This window comes from Octodon degus, unplaced genomic scaffold (assembly GCF_000260255.1).
Source record: "Octodon degus isolate 3935 unplaced genomic scaffold, OctDeg1.0 scaffold00075, whole genome shotgun sequence".
Lineage (NCBI taxonomy): Eukaryota > Metazoa > Chordata > Mammalia > Rodentia > Octodontidae > Octodon > Octodon degus.
This window is the reverse complement of record NW_004524651.1, coordinates 10,708,297-10,727,033: the sequence shown is the minus strand read 5'-3', so window position 1 is coordinate 10,727,033 and position 18,737 is coordinate 10,708,297. Positions and strand designations below refer to the sequence as shown.

General features: G+C 50.4%; 1 protein-coding gene across 1 annotated transcript in view; it reads right to left on the bottom strand.

The window, feature by feature from the left end:
* Positions 1-13,881, bottom strand: part of Ptprm (protein tyrosine phosphatase, receptor type M) — a 681,934-nt gene extending 668,053 nt beyond the window's left edge. Inside the window, exons 1-2 of the mRNA XM_023720402.1 lie at positions 13,835-13,881; positions 12,056-12,213 (exon numbers count right to left, since the gene is read on the bottom strand). Coding sequence (XP_023576170.1) covers positions 12,056-12,213; positions 13,835-13,881 — 205 coding nt within the window. The remainder of the gene's footprint in view (positions 1-12,055; positions 12,214-13,834) is intronic.
* Between the last annotated feature and the right edge of the window lie 4,856 nt (positions 13,882-18,737).

The following is an 18,737-nucleotide window of genomic DNA, read 5'->3' as shown; positions in this document are numbered from 1 at the left end:
TGAGAGCGGCTCTCTGCACTGGGCCGAAAACCTGGTAGCGGTGCTTTAGCACTCGCCGGCTCCAGCCATTCAAGCGTGTCCTTTCGGAATGAGACTATGTTGCTAAGTGCGTCTAAATCATTTTAAATTGGCTACTGCACCAAGGGACACACAATCGCTTGCTTACTCTAAGTGGCTTTAAAAAAATAGAAACTGAATTCTCAGGCCACAAGCCAATCCAAAAAAAATCTAAAAACAAGCAAAGCTAAGACAACAGCAGTGTTTAGCAGAAAAAGAATCAAACACAAAGCAAAAGTTGAATAAGCAAAAACACTTCTCCCAAGAAAAGGGCTGATGTCAACAATACGATCAATATAGCAAAACTGCGCCCTGGTTGGGAAGCCTGTGACAAAAGGATGTCAGATTAGCACTGCTTTGAAAACAATGCCACTTCCTTCTGGAAAATTCTCTCCTAGTACCTGACTTCTCTCCCCATGCCAAGAACCCGAGCACTGAGTTAGGCCTATGGTAGACGATGAATAAGCAAACGCCCCTCTGCCCCGTGGAGGTGTCAATGGGTGTCAAACACGTTTATCGGAACTTCAGAATGATGCAGTGTCTTCGTTCCTAAGAAAGTGTGCGTAGGGCCGGGGAGATAGCTCGGCGGTCTAAGCGCCTGCCCGGCAAGTGCAAGGACCCAGGTTCAATCCCCTGCACTGCATGCCGTGCTGACCTCACACTGTGCCAGCCACTGCAACTGGGCGCGGTGGCGCGTGCCTAGTGATCCCAGCACTGGGGGCGCTGAGACAGAAGGATCACTAGGAGTCCAAGTTGTATAGCAAGACCCTGTACCAAATAAATAAATTAATAAATCAAAAACAGAAAGTATGTGTGAGTGCAAATGTAGCCACCAGCACTTAGCTCAGGCCTGTTACATAGACACAGGCTCGCACTTGGGAGCTACACGATTTACTAGACGACAACTGGGACTGCCAATAGGCATTCTGAGTTTTTAAAACTGAAAATTTTCTTGATAATTCTGATCTCTGAAACAAGAAAATCCAAGCAATGTTTACTTGGCTTAAGATAAAAAAGAATTTCCTTTGTTATAATTGTAAGTAGAATTTTTTATAAAAATCAGATCTTTGTTTTATTGAAGAATATGATTTAAAATTGTACCAAAAACTTCTCACTAATTTCAAAAGAACTCTCTCCACTTGGTACGCTGCTGGATGCCTGTGATCCCAACTACTTAGCAAGGCTGAGGCAGGAGGATCACAAGTTCAAGGTCAGTCTGGGCTACTTAGGGAGACTGCCTCAAAATAAATTATTTTTTAAAAGGACTGGGACAGTCTTTAAAATATGGGATTATTTTTTGAAGATAAAAGAATATACGCTTTAAGACAAAACAAAATAGAACACACAAAGCCACCTGAATGTTCTTTTATTCTTATCTTGGTTAGCAAAAACCCCCAACTGGTTTCAGTACTACCCTCTGCACAAATTAAACTATTCACTGATGAACAGGGAGCAGAGCAAAGACGCCAGACGAGGCCATCAGAGACCCCCATCCACCACCACCTGAGCAGGACGCAATGCAGAGCAGCATGACCGCAGAAGTCTGGGTGCCACCACCTTCCTCAGGGAGGCCACGGGAGACAGCACTGTAGGAAGACAGGCATGCAAAGTCATCTTCCCAAGAGAGGCTACCTAGCCCCTCCCACGCAGCTGCACATCATGCCAAGGCAGAGTCACTGTGCCACACACACCTCTCAAGCCCTAGATAGCCAACACAAGGGCCCACAGCATCCCCGGGCCAATCGGCTTCCTTATGGAGACGCACACGCTGCAGCCAAACCCTCCTCGAGGTACAGCAGGAAGGTCGCTTTGATTCTCTGGCCTTCCTAGGTTTTCCTACAAGCACGTTGGCTTCCTGGGCCTTCCATGCTCCAAAACATCCCAGGAACGCCATGGGCAGCTCACACCCAGCTGCACGGGCCACTCACCAAGGGTATAGGACAGCACAGCACCCCACAGTTCTCTGGAGCTCGGGAGGCACTGCACAACTCCATGCCAAAGCTGTCCCACCCGCCAGGACGCAGGGCAGAGACCCAGACATACAGGATGATGAACTAAGGCACAACCTTCTTCCTGCAATGCTTTCCCTAGATTAAACCAGCTACAGCTCATCTCTGCCTCCCACAGAGCTGCTCTCACTAAACTGGCTCTTTTTTTCAGACTAGTGTGTAGTACTCACACTAGTACACAGTCCACCCTGGCCCTGAACTCACTGTGCACCCCCAGCCGGCTTCACACCTTTCCTCCCACCTCAGCCCCTTCAGCGCTGGATCACAGGCAAGTGCCACCACGCTTGCTTTTCCCTGGACAGTTTCAAGCAACTGCGTCAATGTACAGGTTAAAAAAAAAAAGCTACAGACACCCCACTGCCCCCTTGATCACAACACTGTCCCAGTGAGAAAAAGCACTCGCTTATAGACAGGGAGGCCACCCTGGAGCAGCAACCAGAGACTGGCTCTCCCTCGTACCAAGGGTCCCTGCGCCTCCCCGTAGGTGCGGCCAGTGGGCGGCCTCCAGGGTGAGTGCGCCCTTCTCCGCCAGCCGTGCTCTCCCCACTTCACTTCAGCACCCTGGAACTCGGGCACCAAGCCCTGTGCAGACTGTCCTCTGCTGCCCAGGTGAACATATCTACTGCTTCCCTAACATGCATGAGAACTAGAGGAGAAAGGGGTCTTAGGGTCAGCCTCAAAGAACTCTGCACTACACTGAGGAAGATGTGTTCAAGTCCTCAAGTTCTGGCTCCACCCCAGCTCTACCACTTCCTTCCAAGAAACCTCAGATCAGCAGCGCAGGGCGGGCTGTATCCTGGCAGCCGTCGCTGGATACGGGGGCCAATGGCCGTCCTCGCCAAGGGGCTGTGAGTCCCAACAGGCCAAGGAGTAAAGGGCACAGCGCTGCCCCTGAGCAAGATCCTGATGTCGTTAATCTGGAGAGAGGTTCAAGGTTAAAGGCTTGCAAAGGAAAATTCCTGCAAGGCCATTTCCTCACGCTGGGAAGCAGCGGGTAGAAAGTGGACGCGACTGATTGCTAATGCACTAATGACTGGCATGTGGCAGCCATGGTGAGACGCACAGATGCAATGTGACATTAATGGAGAGATTTGCCTGTGGTCATGGACGTGGGGAGGCAGCAGCTCCTGCGCCTCCCGCCTTTAACTTGGGTATGAAATCAAACGTCAGCCAAGATTAATTAGAAGCCTGGAGTTCCATTCTTCTCTGCTGATAGGAGAAGTGCATTTCCATAATGCGAGGAAGCATTTCCGCAGGACACAGGTCTCTTGGACACCCAGGGAAAGGCTGCTTTGTTGTGGGTGCTGCCTGGGTGGCACCTGTCGGGGCAATTACTTTCTGCTCAAGTGGCTTGCTTTTTAACAGTTTATTATCTTAACAACAAAAACCCTGCAAGTAATAATTATTTATTATGTTAATTCTTGAGTTTTCTTCCTGAAATTTGTCAGACCATTAAAAACTTGCTGTGCCCATGAAGCAAACCAGGAGTTTATTAATACTCAGCCAACTGAGGGGGAGAGACAGAGGCAGAGAGGGCTCCACACAGCAAGTATTAGCGAAGCGGGCCCTTCACACATACTCCTTGCCAATTTGACTCCAGGAAGCATCCTAGACATTTAACACAGTGAAAAACAATGTGAAATGTTTAAATCATTACAAGGAGCCAGGAACCTAATAAGATGGAAGGAACTTTCCGGAAACATCTAGAAATTGCTCAAATCCAGTCCTGCTGGACACCATATTCCCTCTCCTCCTCTCACAAATCTGGAAAGAGCCCTCAGAAGCTTTCTTCAACCCACTGTGAAGGCTCCAAAGCAAAAGGCTCTTTCATCTTCCCCATTCCAACTCCCACTGCCACAGCCCAGACTGGCAGCCTCAAAGGCCCGTGTGTAGAGGCTTGGTCCTGAGCCCTGGCACCACGAGGACAGGGTGGGCTCTGCAGAGGTGGGGTGGTGGGAGGCCTTGGGATTGAGTACCCTGGTGGTCTGCCCTGGAAGGGGACCATGGAAACCTGCATTCTTGTTTCCTGCTTTTGTGGTGACAGCAGGGAGAAGAAAGCCTGCATGGCAAAGGCCAGGACACATTGGGGACACCTTGGGCATGGCCGTTCATCTTGTGGATGGGCAGGTGATGAGCCAGCACTCCCAGCACCTCCCCTCTGCCTTTCACTTTCCACCCTGCTTTTGCCCTCTGTGTTGGCCCACTTTCTATGACCATGACAAAACACTGGAGGCTCAGCCCTTTACAGCAAGTGTTCTGCAGCTCACAGTTTTGAAGGCTGAAAGTGCCAGATCAGCCATGCCTGTTCTTTATCTCCCACTCCTAAGGGCTGGCCCGGCCACCCGCCTCCTCCATGGCCTCTGCCCCAGGGACCTGATGGCCTCTCACTAAGCTTTCGCCCAGCACACAGTTCCCAAGGCACACACACAACATGCAAACCCTGTCCAAACCGCATCACCTCCCAGCCCACGTCCCCTGCAGCAGTATGGAGCCTGGAAGCCAGCAAAGATCCATTTAAGCCTTTGTGGTTCTCCTGTCCAGGTGGCTCTGGAAACATCTGGGACCATCCCACAGACACCAAAAGGAAACTTCAGTGAGGAGAGCGGAGCCACTAAGACAGCGGGAGCTCTGGCTGCTGCTGGCTGGACTGACTTTCATCCTTAAGGAGACTTCAGGATTTGTTACTGAAAAAGCTCAAGTATGTAGTAAAAGGAACAAACAACTTTAAGGGAAGCCAGTGGGCTGCTAAACATTTTCCTTGTAATTCTACTGCTATTGACACTACAAAGGAAGAAACTGTGAAGGACGGAAGGTCAAGGTACACACTGTGTGCCGCTGGGGCTGTGTGCACACGCGCTGGAGCCGCGGCCCAGCACCCAGAGGCTGGAAGGAGTAGCGCATCCCCTTCCTGCCCGCCTCCACCCCTGAGAACACAGCAAACACTCTCAGAGGCTCCATCCAGAAGAAAGCAGCTGTCAGCTCTAGTTCTAAAAAATCAGCGGAATCCAGACTATTATCTTTAGTTTTTCAAAATAGACTTGGTCCAATTATATTTTCTGAAGCTGCTTTCTGCTCTTCTGAAAGAGCAGAACACCTCTAGCTTGGTGCCTAAATAGAATCACAAGAAAGCAGATTAAAAAAGAAAAAAATACACAGCACTCTTGAGAATTTGCTAATTCTTGTTTATTTCTTTCTCCCCAAATAAAAGTGAGTCCCAACAGACCTACCTAAGAAGAGCAGGCTGGTTGCATGGTTTCACCCTCAAATGGGTGCTCAGACACAGAGCACTGCGGCGGATGACGAACTTAGCACTTCCCAGCCCTCTAGGGGGGATCTTCAGTGGTGGGGGGAGTCCAGGTCTAAATGAGCACCCAGGCTCACCTGTCACCCGCAACTCCTCCATGGCCTCCCTGTGACCACAGGCACCCGGCTCTCCCAAGCCGGCCGATCTAATTCTGCACGGACACTTGATGAGGTTGCAGAGATTTAATGCAATTAGAAGTGCCGCTCACAAATTAACCAACCCAATAACACTCCAGCAAAGAAGCAATGACAGAGGAAAAGCCAGCCAAACCAGGGTTAGAACACAAGTGGCGGCGGGCACGCTCTGCTGCCAGAAAAGCCACGCTGGGATGAGTTTTCATGCCCACGTCTGTAGGTTGCATCTTTTGTATTTTATACATTTCAGAGCAGAGAAAAATAGAGATAAATGTTGACTCCAGGGAATCGTCCTTCTTCATTGTTCATTTCTAAGCATGGGGCATGAGCATCCTTCTTGGCCAATTCAGGTCCTGCAACCCCCACAGCTGTGTACTGAGTTAAATACTCACTGAGTTGACCCTTATAGAATAATTATTTTAAGTAACTTCTCCTTGTAAGATACCTCGAAGACTTGTAGACACAGAAAAGTTCAAACAAAACAAAGTTATCAGCAAATACTATTAAAAATCACCACTGTTAGTCAAGCGTGGTGGTGCACGTCTGTAATCTCAGCACTCAGGAGGCTGAGTCAGGAGGACTGCTGTGAGTTTGAGGCCAGCCTGGGCTACATAAGTGATTTCAAGGCCAGATTGTGCTACATAATGAAACCCTGTCTCAAAAAAATAAATAAATAAATAAAAAAAATCCCTACTGCTAATAGTCTGTGCTCTATACATTTCCATAGATTTTTTTCAATAAACATGTTAACTAATTAAGTACAAGTGACATTTTCCTATGCACATGATTTGGATGCGAGGTCTGTTCCCAGATCACTGTATGGGCATTATCTCACGTCCTTATTTTTCCGTCATCTTCCTAGTGACTGTAACAGTCTACTACAGACATGTACCATAATGTGTTCTATCCAAAGCCTACTGCTGCATACTTCAGGATTTTGTTTTTCATCTCCAAATAGCACTCACGAAGAGGGCGCCAGGGCGCCCTTGAATGTGCGCACTCTTATCTCCCTAGACGCACAGGTCACGTGCGGCTCAGTTCCGCCCAGAACTTATGGGATCCCAGCATGCTACGCAATCTCTCCCCGTGGAAATGGCCATTACTCAAGGGACGGCCTCAGTGACCCAGGCCACAGCCCTGTTCCTCCATCCGCTCCAAGCACATCCCGTGAGCTCACGGCAGAGCTACTCGGGTCCTCCTGAGAGGCCGGCCCTGTTTCCTGGGTGGCAACTTAAGGGTGTCCTGGAAGAGCAAATGCCAGCATCCAGCACACATTTCTCCGCCTTCCTTAGTGGCACGTGATAACAGCTCGACCAACGCTCGGTGGAACTCACAAGAAGCTGAGCTCTGAGCTTCTCTGGAGCCTCAACAAACCAGGTGGCACAATCCCTGGCATGGAGACACCACCACCCAAGCCCCCTGCGAGAAACGTCAGAAAGATTACACAGAGCTAATGGCAGAGCAACACGCAGGACGCTTTATGCACCTCCACGGCCCTGGGTGCTGCTCGTTCTCTCAAAGCTCCTTTTTTTGGAAAAAGACAAGAATTCAACCAGAAATTGCCAACTGTCCAGAATACGCAGCTACGCTAGAGGAAACTCTCAGAGTTGAGATATTCTCTGCAGCCCAGTGCAGCGTGGTCACCCTTGTCCAGCCTCGTACCCCTGAAGCTGCGTGTGCTCAACGGTGGGGCAGCAGGGCAGCGGCTGGGTCACTTGGTCTGCTGCAGGGGTCGAGTGTGTGCCTGCATGAGACGCCCCCACTCACCCACTTAGCAGAGTCCTGGGTGTGGGTGGTGGGGAGCCCGTCCACGTGCGGGTGGCACCAACCAACCGTTCTGACGCCTGAATGGGATAAAAGAAAACAAGGAGGCTCCTCCTGTCTCTCGGGAGCAGTGTTCGACCTTGTCTCCTGGCTTCCTTCAGCCTCCTGACATGGACCCGCTCGAGACCACAGTGCGCTCCAGGCCTTCCTCGGCCTCTGACTGGCCAGCTCAGCTCTCCAGCATGCAAACGGCCCCGGTGCACCCTTCCACACCTGGCTCTGCAGGCGGCCACTGCCGGCCTGTCTTGTACATCCTCATGTATATTTATATGTCTTGTAGCAGATCTGTTTCTCCAGTGAACACTGACTGACTCAAGCACTGCCGAGTGCACCGCTTCAGCCCGCGCCGCGTGCAGGCTCTGAGCCCATGGGCACGACCAACCTTGACTGGAAATACTCCCAAGAAATGGTGCATCTGTGCAAAACACGCAGGCTCTTTACTCCAGTGTTATTCCCTTAAAAAGCACCACATGACAGCTATTTAAGTTGCACCAGGTACCCGAGGTCACTGGAGAGGATGCTGTCTTCCTTGAGGGCCGCGAAGACCCTTGGGCTTTGGTGTCCACAGGAGTCCTGGCCTGCACAGACGCTGCGGGCTCAGCGCACCAACGTGCACACACCAAAGGCTCACACCGAAATGATTTGTAAGCCACAGTCACCTGTTTTGATTTCAAAGGTAGAGCTGAAGCTGAAGGACAGAAAATACTGGCCAAAGGCACACAAGTGAGCTACCTCGAAGCGGGGTCACCCTGACTCTTCCCCCGAAGGTCACACTTTCACACAGTGAGGTCCACATCTAGAAAGGTCCAGTCTGCGTGCTAGGGACCACAACCATATCCACAATGGAGAGAGTATGCAGAAACGGAATGCCTCAGTCCTCTGTGGGTGTTGTAAGAACAGTTCAAGCCCTACACTCCCTCCCCCACAGTCCCGGCATGCATCTCACAGGGAAGCCACACAGAGAGGGCAACTGGTAACGCTACACACGAAAGCAAGTTCACCGAGGCGCAGCCATTCTGTGCTGGTAAGCATGGATCCTTACGCTCAGACGGGACACTAGCCCACAAGGAAAGGACTTTCCAGCGTCTTCAAGGGAAGCTATTCCTGACACTCTTCGCAGCCCAGTGCTTTGTAATTTTTTCTAATTATACCAGAAGAATCCCGCCAATAAAAATATGAGGCCTGGTTTAGATTCGGTGTGCTGTACTGAGAGATAAAGTCTGTTTGAGTAAATATTCACTTACATAGTAGTTCTTCCAGTGGTAGTTAATCCTCATAAAACATTTCATAGTTTAGATTCTGAACAAGCCTCTGCTGCCGGCTCTGCAGGGCCGTGTGCAGCAGCCTCCCCGTCATACACGCATCCCAAACCCACGCAGCGCCGCGGAAGTCCTGGGAAATAAGCGCGGCTCCCTCTGAGGGCCTGCACGGGTGCCTTCATTACGCTCGGAAGCCACACACCACGCTGCACTCGCTGCATTCCACAGAAAAACAGCTTGCTTTTACGCCGTGATGTTCACCCTGAAATACCTCCTAAGTCTATGTGTTCCTTATATTACACTCACATGAAGTGAAATTAAAAAAGTGAAAGAACTTGTCATGCTTTTATGACAGTGCAAAAATAATAACTTGTTTTAAATCTCTACCTTTTTTAAAACAGCTAAACCACAAACTGCTTTATGTAATTTATCACTGCTTCTTAGCGCTTTCAACTTTTTCCTTAAAATGCAAATTAAAACTTATTTGGACTTTAAAAAGCAAAAGTTTTTCTCACAGAAAGTGAGGCTAGTTTGACTGATGCGCTCCAGGAAGGCCACTCTGCTAAGGAGATCCTAGGAGATTCCTTGTTTGCAGAGTAGCCCAAGTCTCCTCTTAGTATACAAAATTACTAAGGTATACGAGAAACACACATAGGTATATGTGAAGAATGAATTTACTACTGTACAAATAAATTAGCCCTATTTTTGTTTTCACTACCTTTGTCCATGTCTCATGAACAAGCTGCCTTCAAGTTAAAAAAATAACAATAGCAGGCGCAATTGGCAGTTCCTGGTGAATTTGGCAAACTTCTCAGTCTGATCCCCAGCAGAGGAGAAGGAGGTGCCATCCGGGACTGGACGTGAACGCCTTTAGACCGGCTACTTCCAGCAATTCTGAGAGTTAATGAAATGTCAACAAAGCCATTCAAAATTACTCTTGGTGTAAAATCAAGATGTAACTCTGGGTATGCAACTTGAATCCAAAGAAACTGCGCAGCTGTGACAAAAATACCTCTAATGCTACCTACCTCCTTTTTCCTCTTTAGAGCAACAAATTTTCTCAGCACATATTCATGAGAAATAGAAATAGAATTGGTGTTTAATCCAGTTTAACTCTCAAAGTAAATAATACCTATACGTAGGTACACGAACTAATTTTTTATAGCCCAATTGATTTCTGAAACGCTTTTCCAGTACATTTTAAAAATGATTCAAATGTGCATTAATAATTTTAGTGGCAATTCAACTGGAAAAATTTAGCACTTAAAGCTTTATACACCCATAAAGTCAAGTCAGAATTAAAATTTCAATTTTATATTTTGGTATCGTGAAGTTTGGCAAATAATCAGTAAAAGAATTCCAAGCTTAAAAACATCATAATAGGTAATAACTCTATGGAGATGTAAAATGGAAATACCAATTCAAGGGAAAAAATAGAGTACCAAAATTTCTTTCCAATAAAAAGAGATCCTTTGTATGTTTTCAAATGGACAGGGCAGGTATAGGTCTAGCTTCTCTTTCTGTAGAGGCCTTTTACAGATCTTTGTAACAGTTTTATTTTAGTGCCAGCTCGACAGCTCAGTGGACTAAGGACCTGCTTAGGCAAGTGGGAGGACTAGGGTTCAATCCTGGCATCACTTGCCATGCCAGGCCAGCCCCTGGGCAGGCTGAGCTGGCCACCGAGTCAGAGCATGGCGGTATATACCTGTAATCCCAGCACCGGTGAGGCTGCAAACAGTAGGATCACTATGAGTCCGAGCTGTGAAGTGAGAGCCTGTGCCAAATGCATTTTAAAATAAATAAATAAAAGTTTTATTTTAAAAAGTCAGTATTCACTATGGAACATAAATCCTCTCATTCTGAACTACAAAAACATGAAAATTTCAGATGTGGCTAACTTATGATCTACAAAGGTGAGTCCTACTTTTTTGTTGAGCTTTTGAGGTGCTGCTGATGGAGCCCAGGTCCCAGTGCAGGGCAGGCAATGTTCTACCCCTGAGCAACCTCCCCAGCTCCAAAGTGCTTTCACTGAAGACACAGCATGAAGTGAGGCACCTGCCCAGCGTAAAGGCCCCAACCTCCCACCTCTGCATGTGCCACCAGCTTCCTCCCCAGGAGAACGGTCCCACCAGTCTGCTCCTGACTGGAGCCACGTGGTGCTGAGCTCACGATGCTGTCTCCAAAAGAGTAAGCTTGACCACCAACTGTGTGAAAATCCTCCTGCAGGTCGAGGAGACCACCATGGGGCGGGCCCCTGCCGTGTTCCCCTCAGTCCCGCTGTGCACCTCAGCCGTCATCTGCACTGCCCAGACCTGGGCTGACCGGCGAAGGGCTAGCACGTGAAAAGGCACAGGACCCCGAGCCGGAAGCCGGCGGAGCTCACAGTGTCTGCAGAGTAAGGAGCGTCGCTATACCTGCTCGGTATTCCTTACATAGAATCTTGGGACCGGAAGGATTCTGGATTCTGGAACATTTTCACTTTTATAACAGTACATCATAGGGATGGAACCCAAGTCACAACAGGAAGTTCATTTAGGTTTCCTACAGACCTTGTCACACAGCCTGGAGCTTTACATAGTCCTGTCGATGCACCTGTGCTGACTCGACCCCCACCATGAGGTCAGGGCGACACTCTCCATGAAGGCTCCCACCTTTCTACATCCGGAAGCCCCGCCCCGCCCTGTAGGACAGCAGCTTCAGAGACGAGCTGGTCAGGTTCCACCCAGCTGCCCCTTACCATCTGCCTGGGGAGGGTCACTTCACCCAGCCCCACTGGTCACCACGTGGCTTGGGACGCAGGAGTAACTTGGGCTGCCACAAGGACGGAAGCAGGCAGTGCACGCGCAGAAGCAACCTAGACAGAGCCTCAACCCGGGGAGAGCTCAGCAAGCACCAGCACTCTGCTACTGCAGGGAGCTGCCAGGCTGCAGGGCGGATGAGAATCCCAGGCCCAGCGCCCCCCGCAGGCCACTGCTCACCACGCCTGCACCCGCCACACCTGCAAGCTGCCGGGCCCCTGCCCAGGAGCAGCCCGGGTCCGGGGGCTGGCAGACCTGCCTGCCTCATTCCCTTCTTCTAAAACTCACCATCCTAAGAGGCAACAGGAGGAGAGAGAAAGAAATGGGAGAAACTGGAAGTCTAGGACCGTGGCATTAGGCATAGGAACAAGGAGCAGCCATGTTTTTGACTCAAAGACCTTCCATGAAACCCCCACAGGCTTCTCTGTCTGGCCAAATTCCCTTCCTGCACAAAGCCACCCATAAATATGGCCCAAACATGTCTACAAGGGACAGACGGAAAAGGGGCCAAGCTGCCAGCATCAGCTAACTCATGATGTTGAAAGAATAAAATAAAACAAATAAGGTAAAATAAAATAAAATAGCTACTCAAAGCCCGCTCCTCCTGCTTGCCAGGCCCTTCCCCTCAGATGTGTACCCCCAGGACAGGGCCCCACCTCCAAATACTCACCCAGGAAGCACCCCCTGGTGGAAAGCTGAGAGGCGCTGGGAAGATGACCCTGTGTCCCCCGGACCTCACCTGCAGGACACCTGAGCGCTCGCAGGCCTCTGGCGGGCCTGCACCTGCCTTCCTGGCTTTCCCCTCCCTGTCTCCTCTCTACTGTAGCTCTGTGCGGAAGAGCGGGTCACGTGACCCGAAAGCCTCAGGGCAAACCCCAGGTGGGCGCGCTCTGTTCTGTTCTGTTCTGTTCTGTTCTGTTCTGTTCTGTTGCCAGGACTTGGGGAGAGAATTCACAAGAGGAGGGGAGGGCATCGCTTGCAAGGGCCCTCGTCCTCTGGCCTTTCTCATGGAGTCCTCAAGAAGCACCATTTTTGGAAAGTAACACGCTTGCAGCCAGTCCTTGGATCTTCTTGCCATCGCTGAGATGTTTACCACCAAGGCAGACTTGGAGCACGAAGCTGAGGCCGGACAGAACGCTCCTGCGTGAAGTGAGCCATCCGCTTTCTCAGCGTCCCGGGAGGAATGCGCAGCTTAGCAGCAGCACCATTACAGGAGGCAGAAGGACAGCAGTGACTCGGCAGCTGGGCGTATTCATCAGAAGGAGGACCAGGCCGGGGGCGGCAGCAGAGGCAGGACAAGGAGTGCCCAAGCTGCACAAAGCTGAGGCCTGAAGCAACGAGGCCAATGGGAACATGACAGCAGACCACAAGGCCACCTGAGGGAAAGTGAGCTCTCAAATGAGGCCCTCTAACCCTCCCGGTCCTCGCAGGTTATGGGCCTTTTTGCTAGATCCAATCGCCTCTTCCAAGACTTCAGTCTCTGTCAGCGACCTGACACAAGCCACAGGCTTGCAGTGGCAGAACCCACGCTCGGACTCCTGGGATGCCGCTGCAGGGCCCGTCTGGTGCCTTGTGAGAATGAACACCTCAGCTCATCGCCCTCAGTCAGGGATCTTCCCCAAATAAGGACAGCATGTTCAGATGAACTCCATCAGCTGGGGAGCATCCCTTCTTAAACAGTGTTAGCAACCTCCCCACAAACTTGCCTTAACTCACTCTGAAAGCGCTATATTCTCTCGATATTCACTTGCTGTACACTTCTTAACGCTCGCCTGATGCTGGTGTCATTCTCCCCCGTGATGCTACACAAAGGTGACTCAAGCAGCCGAGTGCTGCACCTTCGCAGGCCGCGCCAAGCAGCTCCGCCAGGGCGAGTGCCCCACATGTGGCACACTGGAGAGTTTTAAATCCTTCACATACGATCTATGTGCCTCTTTACCTCGGTCAGATCTCAAAAGACATGCTTTTGAGTCTAGAGAAGGTGATTAACTTCCATCTCTAAGGTCTGCTCACTTCTACTTGAAATAAAAAGGTCTTTAAATAAACGACCACTGACCTCAGTGCCACTTTGCCCCTGGAATCATTAATAAAATTTTAAGCCTTTCATCTTAATCAGACAATCGAAGCGAAACACAAGAAATTACAAAAACAGTTTTATCTAGAGGGCTCGAAACTACAAAAACAACATCCTGCCATCCTCTGTTCCCGAAAAACATGAATACATCTCTAATCAATTAACTGTATTCAAGTTCCTAAGACACTAAGTACTCGGCCTCCTAATTTACTACTTCATGGGGCTATAAAGTAGCAGTCAGCACTCGCGCTGCAGGGCTGGGGCAACTTGACAACGGTTTGAAACATCAACATGAGAAACTACTAAATATAAAGCCACCGTTAAGAAAAGCAGAACACAGACTCTGGGCCCAGGAGGCCAAAGGAAAAAGCTCACCTGGGATCTGGGTCAGCGACACGGCTGTCTGCAGGACTCCCTGACATGTGCCAGTCCTGGGCTTTACAAACACTACGATGCCGTTGCCACCCTCTCAGACACCTTTGGGAAGTGGATATCTGTTGTGGAAAGGACCAGGGGCGGGGTGGCACATAACAGCCATGTGTCCTTTCCTTTTCGTTCTGAGAAATCAGTAAAGTAGTAGCACTTTATTAACCAGGATGGCAAACAGAAGAAAACCTGAGGCTGGGGAAAATGATCCTCTTTGGGGTTTGCGGGCAGGAAGAATAAAACAACAGCTCCCACACTGGTAACAGCAGCTACCCAGCTACCAGCCAGGAGGACCGGAAGGCAGGTACCACCCTGCTCACGGGATACAAGCTGGCCCACAGGGCCTGGGCTCCGAGGATCTCAGAGGCACCGCTGGCACTCACAGTGACACTGAATGACTACTATGTCAGATAAGCACAGGAATTCAGGAGGTTAACCGCTCCCCCTCCGGACAACAGCAATGGCAGGGCTGGGCCTTCCCCACAGCTCTTTGAGGCCAGATTCCTTCCTCTCTTGCTGCCAGAGACTTTCTGCCTATGGTCTACCAGGCAGGGTGTACAGGTCACTAGGCAGACATTGCTATGAGGAGCCCAATTCCCACCTCGCCTTTACCACTCGGCCCTGGCAGACCCATACGCAAGAGTGAGGACTATGTCCCCACGCTTGATTCCAGGCTGTGCCTGGGATCGGCTCTGGCCAAAAGGCGGTCCAGGGATGAGGCACCCTGCCCCAGCACGAGGGAGGCCAGCAGCCTTCCTGCACGTTCCCCTCTCTGGAAACTCTACCAACTGGAAGAGGAACAACTGTCACACGAAAAAGTTCAGCTGCCCCATCAGCGCCACCGGCCAGCCAACCCCGGAATTTCCAGAGGGTCCAGCCAAGACCAGCCCAGCAGAGCCCCACACCGCGGCACACCAAGCTCAGCTCAGCAAACTGCTCGTGGAGCCCACAGAAAATGCAGCGGTGCCCGCTCTCAACTGCTGAGCTCTGGGTGAGGTCTGCCACACAGCAACATCTCACCACTGTACCTTGTACTTTGGACAGCCTTACAGTGAAAACTCTGTCCACACAAAATATGGTTTAATTGATTTAAATGGTTTAAATGATTTTTATGTTTGACTGCCCATGTAAAATTTTGCTTAACCAAGATTGTGATAATTTGAACTGCAAATTTGAGAACTACCGAGCAGAACTAACAACCTCGGCCCTTGCTCTGCCCTCCCCACCTCTAGAGAGCCACACATGTGTCCTATGGCATCATTAACACACACACACACACACACACACACACACTCCCTGCATTTGGAACACTGACTCAAATGTAAGATTTGGAATTCATGTAAATTCCAAACTGCCACCTCCACCTAGTTCCAAAGAGATTTAGTGCATTTATGATTCATAAAGTACAGCAAACAGATTAGAAAGTGAGAAAAGGGAAGAGTGGACTAAGACTTGGGCCAGCAACCAGGACGCAGAGATACATGAAGGCTCAGGGTGTTGGGAGTTTAGCCTGACACTGTCTCCTGCACTCTCTGCCACTGGAGACAGCCTAATTTTCCTTGAAGCCTAATCACAAGAGCAATGGGTACCCCTGAGAATGGACAGCCTCTTTCCAATAGGATTGAGCCCAGAACTCCTTAGAAACATCACAGAGAAGGACTGGCCAAATAGCTCAGTGGATTAAAGCACCTACAAGCAGGTGCAAGGGCCGGGAGTTCGATTCCTGGGCCAGCCCAGCCCCCGGGGCGTGCTGAGATGGCAATTGAGACTGGGCATGGTGGCACACTCCTGTAATCCCAGCTCTTGGGAAGCTGTACACAGGCGGATGAGACCCTGAACACCCTGTGGACTGTTCCCTAAAACTACAAAATGAAAGAAAGAAAGATCACAAAGAATAGAATCCAATGACAATGCCAAGCCCTGCCCCACCCCACCCACCCAAGGCCTTTGCTATTAGGGAAGTCAGAAAGCCACCTTTGACACAGGTGGCTTCAACGGAGATCTGCTGCTGCACGGAAAGCCCCAGACACTACACTACAGACGTGTGCGTGTGCTTCCTTTAAAAGTGGAAAAACATGGTGGATTGTGAATTCCCTTCGCCTCCAAGAAGAGACTTACTGCCTGGGAAGAAACCCTGCTCCTCCTGGTACCAAGGTAGAGTGCAATCTCCCAGAGGCCTGGGACACCGCTCCAGCTATGCAACCTCTGACGTGCTTCCCTTAGCGATGCGTGGCCTGAGTCAGGAAAAGGTGACCGACTCTGCACCTGCTGGGGGCTCTGGTGGCATGCACTCAAGGGGCGCAGACAGCCTGTGCTCCCAAGCCTCTAACCACCCTCTACGCCATCCCTTTAGTAGCCACTGAACAGCAACAAGGTGGAGAATACCCTGGCGCATCATGGGTGCTCGGTCTGTGCTAATCAGTGATCACTGCCAACTCTAAGTCCCTGAAAGGGGACCAGGCTACACCGCCAAGATTTACAGAGAAAATCCCAGGCCACCCCAGAGCTGCCGTGCAGAGCTGGGGGTGGCACCAGGGAGTGGTGGCTGCAGGGTCAAGTGCAGAGAGGAGCGGGGGCTGCTCTCACAGGCATCTGCCCTGGTCAGCTTTCCATCATTGGACACACGTGCCTCACACCCACCACTGAAGCCGGGACGGAAGATTTTCGTGGCTCATGGCTTCAGAGCATTCAGTCCAAGGTCAGCGGGCTCTGAGGCAAAACGTCATAGCAGGAACACACTCAGCTCGCGCTGGCAGAGCAGGGGCAGCAGAGAGGCTGCAGTCAGGAACAAGACAAAGCCAAGATCCCACCCTCACGACCCTCCTGCAGGCACCCAGAAGTGTGCTTTACTAACCCACTCAGGGCTCAACCCAACCTACCTAACAGTGAAGCTCGACCGACAGGGATCGACGCAGCGCCAGCCTGTGTAACTGCTCCCAAAAGCACTCGGCTGCTCCCTCCTCTTGGCAAGCCGCCCTGCGCTCTGTCGGGCACGCGCTTAAAAGGGCCCCGACGTCCTGGACGTTTCCTCCGACCCATGGAGCAGGCACTGTGCTGACTCATGAGTGTGAACCAAGATACACGCACCTGACGACTCTCACACTGTTGTAGCGGCTGGAGGGACCTTGAATCTAATGTCATCATTTTACGAGTGAAACATCTGAATCCAAAGATGTCAGCATATCAAGGTGACAGCCTGTTAGGGATGTCATATCAAAGATAACTTAAGGAGCCACCTCTCCCAGAGACTGCGTCTTGACAAGCACCTGTCTGCCTTGGCCACAATGATGGGAAGCACGGTACTACGTGCTTTAGCGGGTCAGTATGCTCATTCAATGTCGGCGACTCAGTGGAGTCAAAAGGCCACACTTCCGGTCTGCGCTTATGGGGCCCTGAAGGCAAATTAGTCTCCAGCACCCATGTTTCAATGAACGTGAGATGAAAGAGTAAGTGCTGGAAAATAATTTTCCCAAAATACTTGGAAGATTATCTTGTCTCATGATCTCCCTGTGTGAGTCATCTCAAAACGCAGTTCAAATCTGTAAAACTTTAGAGATTTAAACTCACTGGTTGTCTTACTGCCCTGAACTACATTCTCTCGCTGTGTCTCCAAGATTCCAGATTCGCACGGACTGGGGACACCTGAGCTCAAGATGCATCTGGGACACCTTCTGTGAAATGCCCTGGTTCCTAATTCATCTTCTCTGCTGGCACCAGAAAGCCTCAGCGGCTTCCTTCCCGCTAGTCGGAGGTGGCGCAGGCAGGTCTGCACGAGGCCAGCTTTCCCGCCTCTTCCCCAACAGCAGGCTAAGGTGCTGTGCTGGCTCCTCTGGCGCTGAGCAGAGGTGGGGTTTCAGGGTGCCGATTCTGCAGTGATCACTTTGCTAATCTCAGGGGGTTTGTTTTCTTTTAAAAGATAAGATTGGCTGCATGGTTGCAAACATATATATGCATGTGTGTTAGGCACCCACACTCACAGGCCACTGACACAGCCCGCCACACCCACAGCACCACAGTGACCAAGCCTCAGGCCCAGGGACAGCCCTGGTTTTAACAGCATGAAATTCTGCTAACATTCAATCTTTTTAATTAAACCCACCACGTACCTGCAGGATGGGCCTTTGGGCCAATTCCCACTATTCCTGACCCTCACATGCGCAGATACTGCCTCCAGAGACCCAGAAGTCGTGGCACCATGCTCAATTTAGCCATCCTGCATGGAGTGTGTCCAGAAAAGGAGACGGAGGCCCCACCAAGGGCAGCTGCATGTGCAAGGTCACACGGCGCACAGGGCCACTCGCCACTCTCTGCCAGGCCATCTCAGCAGTGACGTGTGGCTCTTTGCTCAGACCAGTGCCCGCACCAGCCCTCCTGGAGTGGAGTCACGCACACCTAACACACAGTAAAATCTACTTTTCAGTGATCGGTACTACATAAATATTGCACTTTATAGCAATAATTGATTAATAAATTTTATTATACACAATAAAATCATGGGCTTAATTACTTGTAATTACATTTAATTATTTAAAAATTACAGTAAGGGCCAGCCAAACATTTCAGTGGATTAAAGCACCTGCAAGTAGGCAAAGGGGCCAGGGGTTCGATCCCCAGGCCTGCTATGCTGGTCCCGCCTCTGGGGCGCACTGAGATGACACTTGAGACTGGGTGTGGTAGCACATGCCTGTAATCCCAGCTCTTGGGAGGCTGTAAACAGGCGGATCACTACGAGTCCGATCTAGTAGTGACACCCTGAACACCCTGTAGATCCTTCCCTAAAATACAAAAAAAAAAAAAAAAAAATTACAGTAAAAGACATAATGCTATTAATCCCCCTAAAGCTCTCACGTTG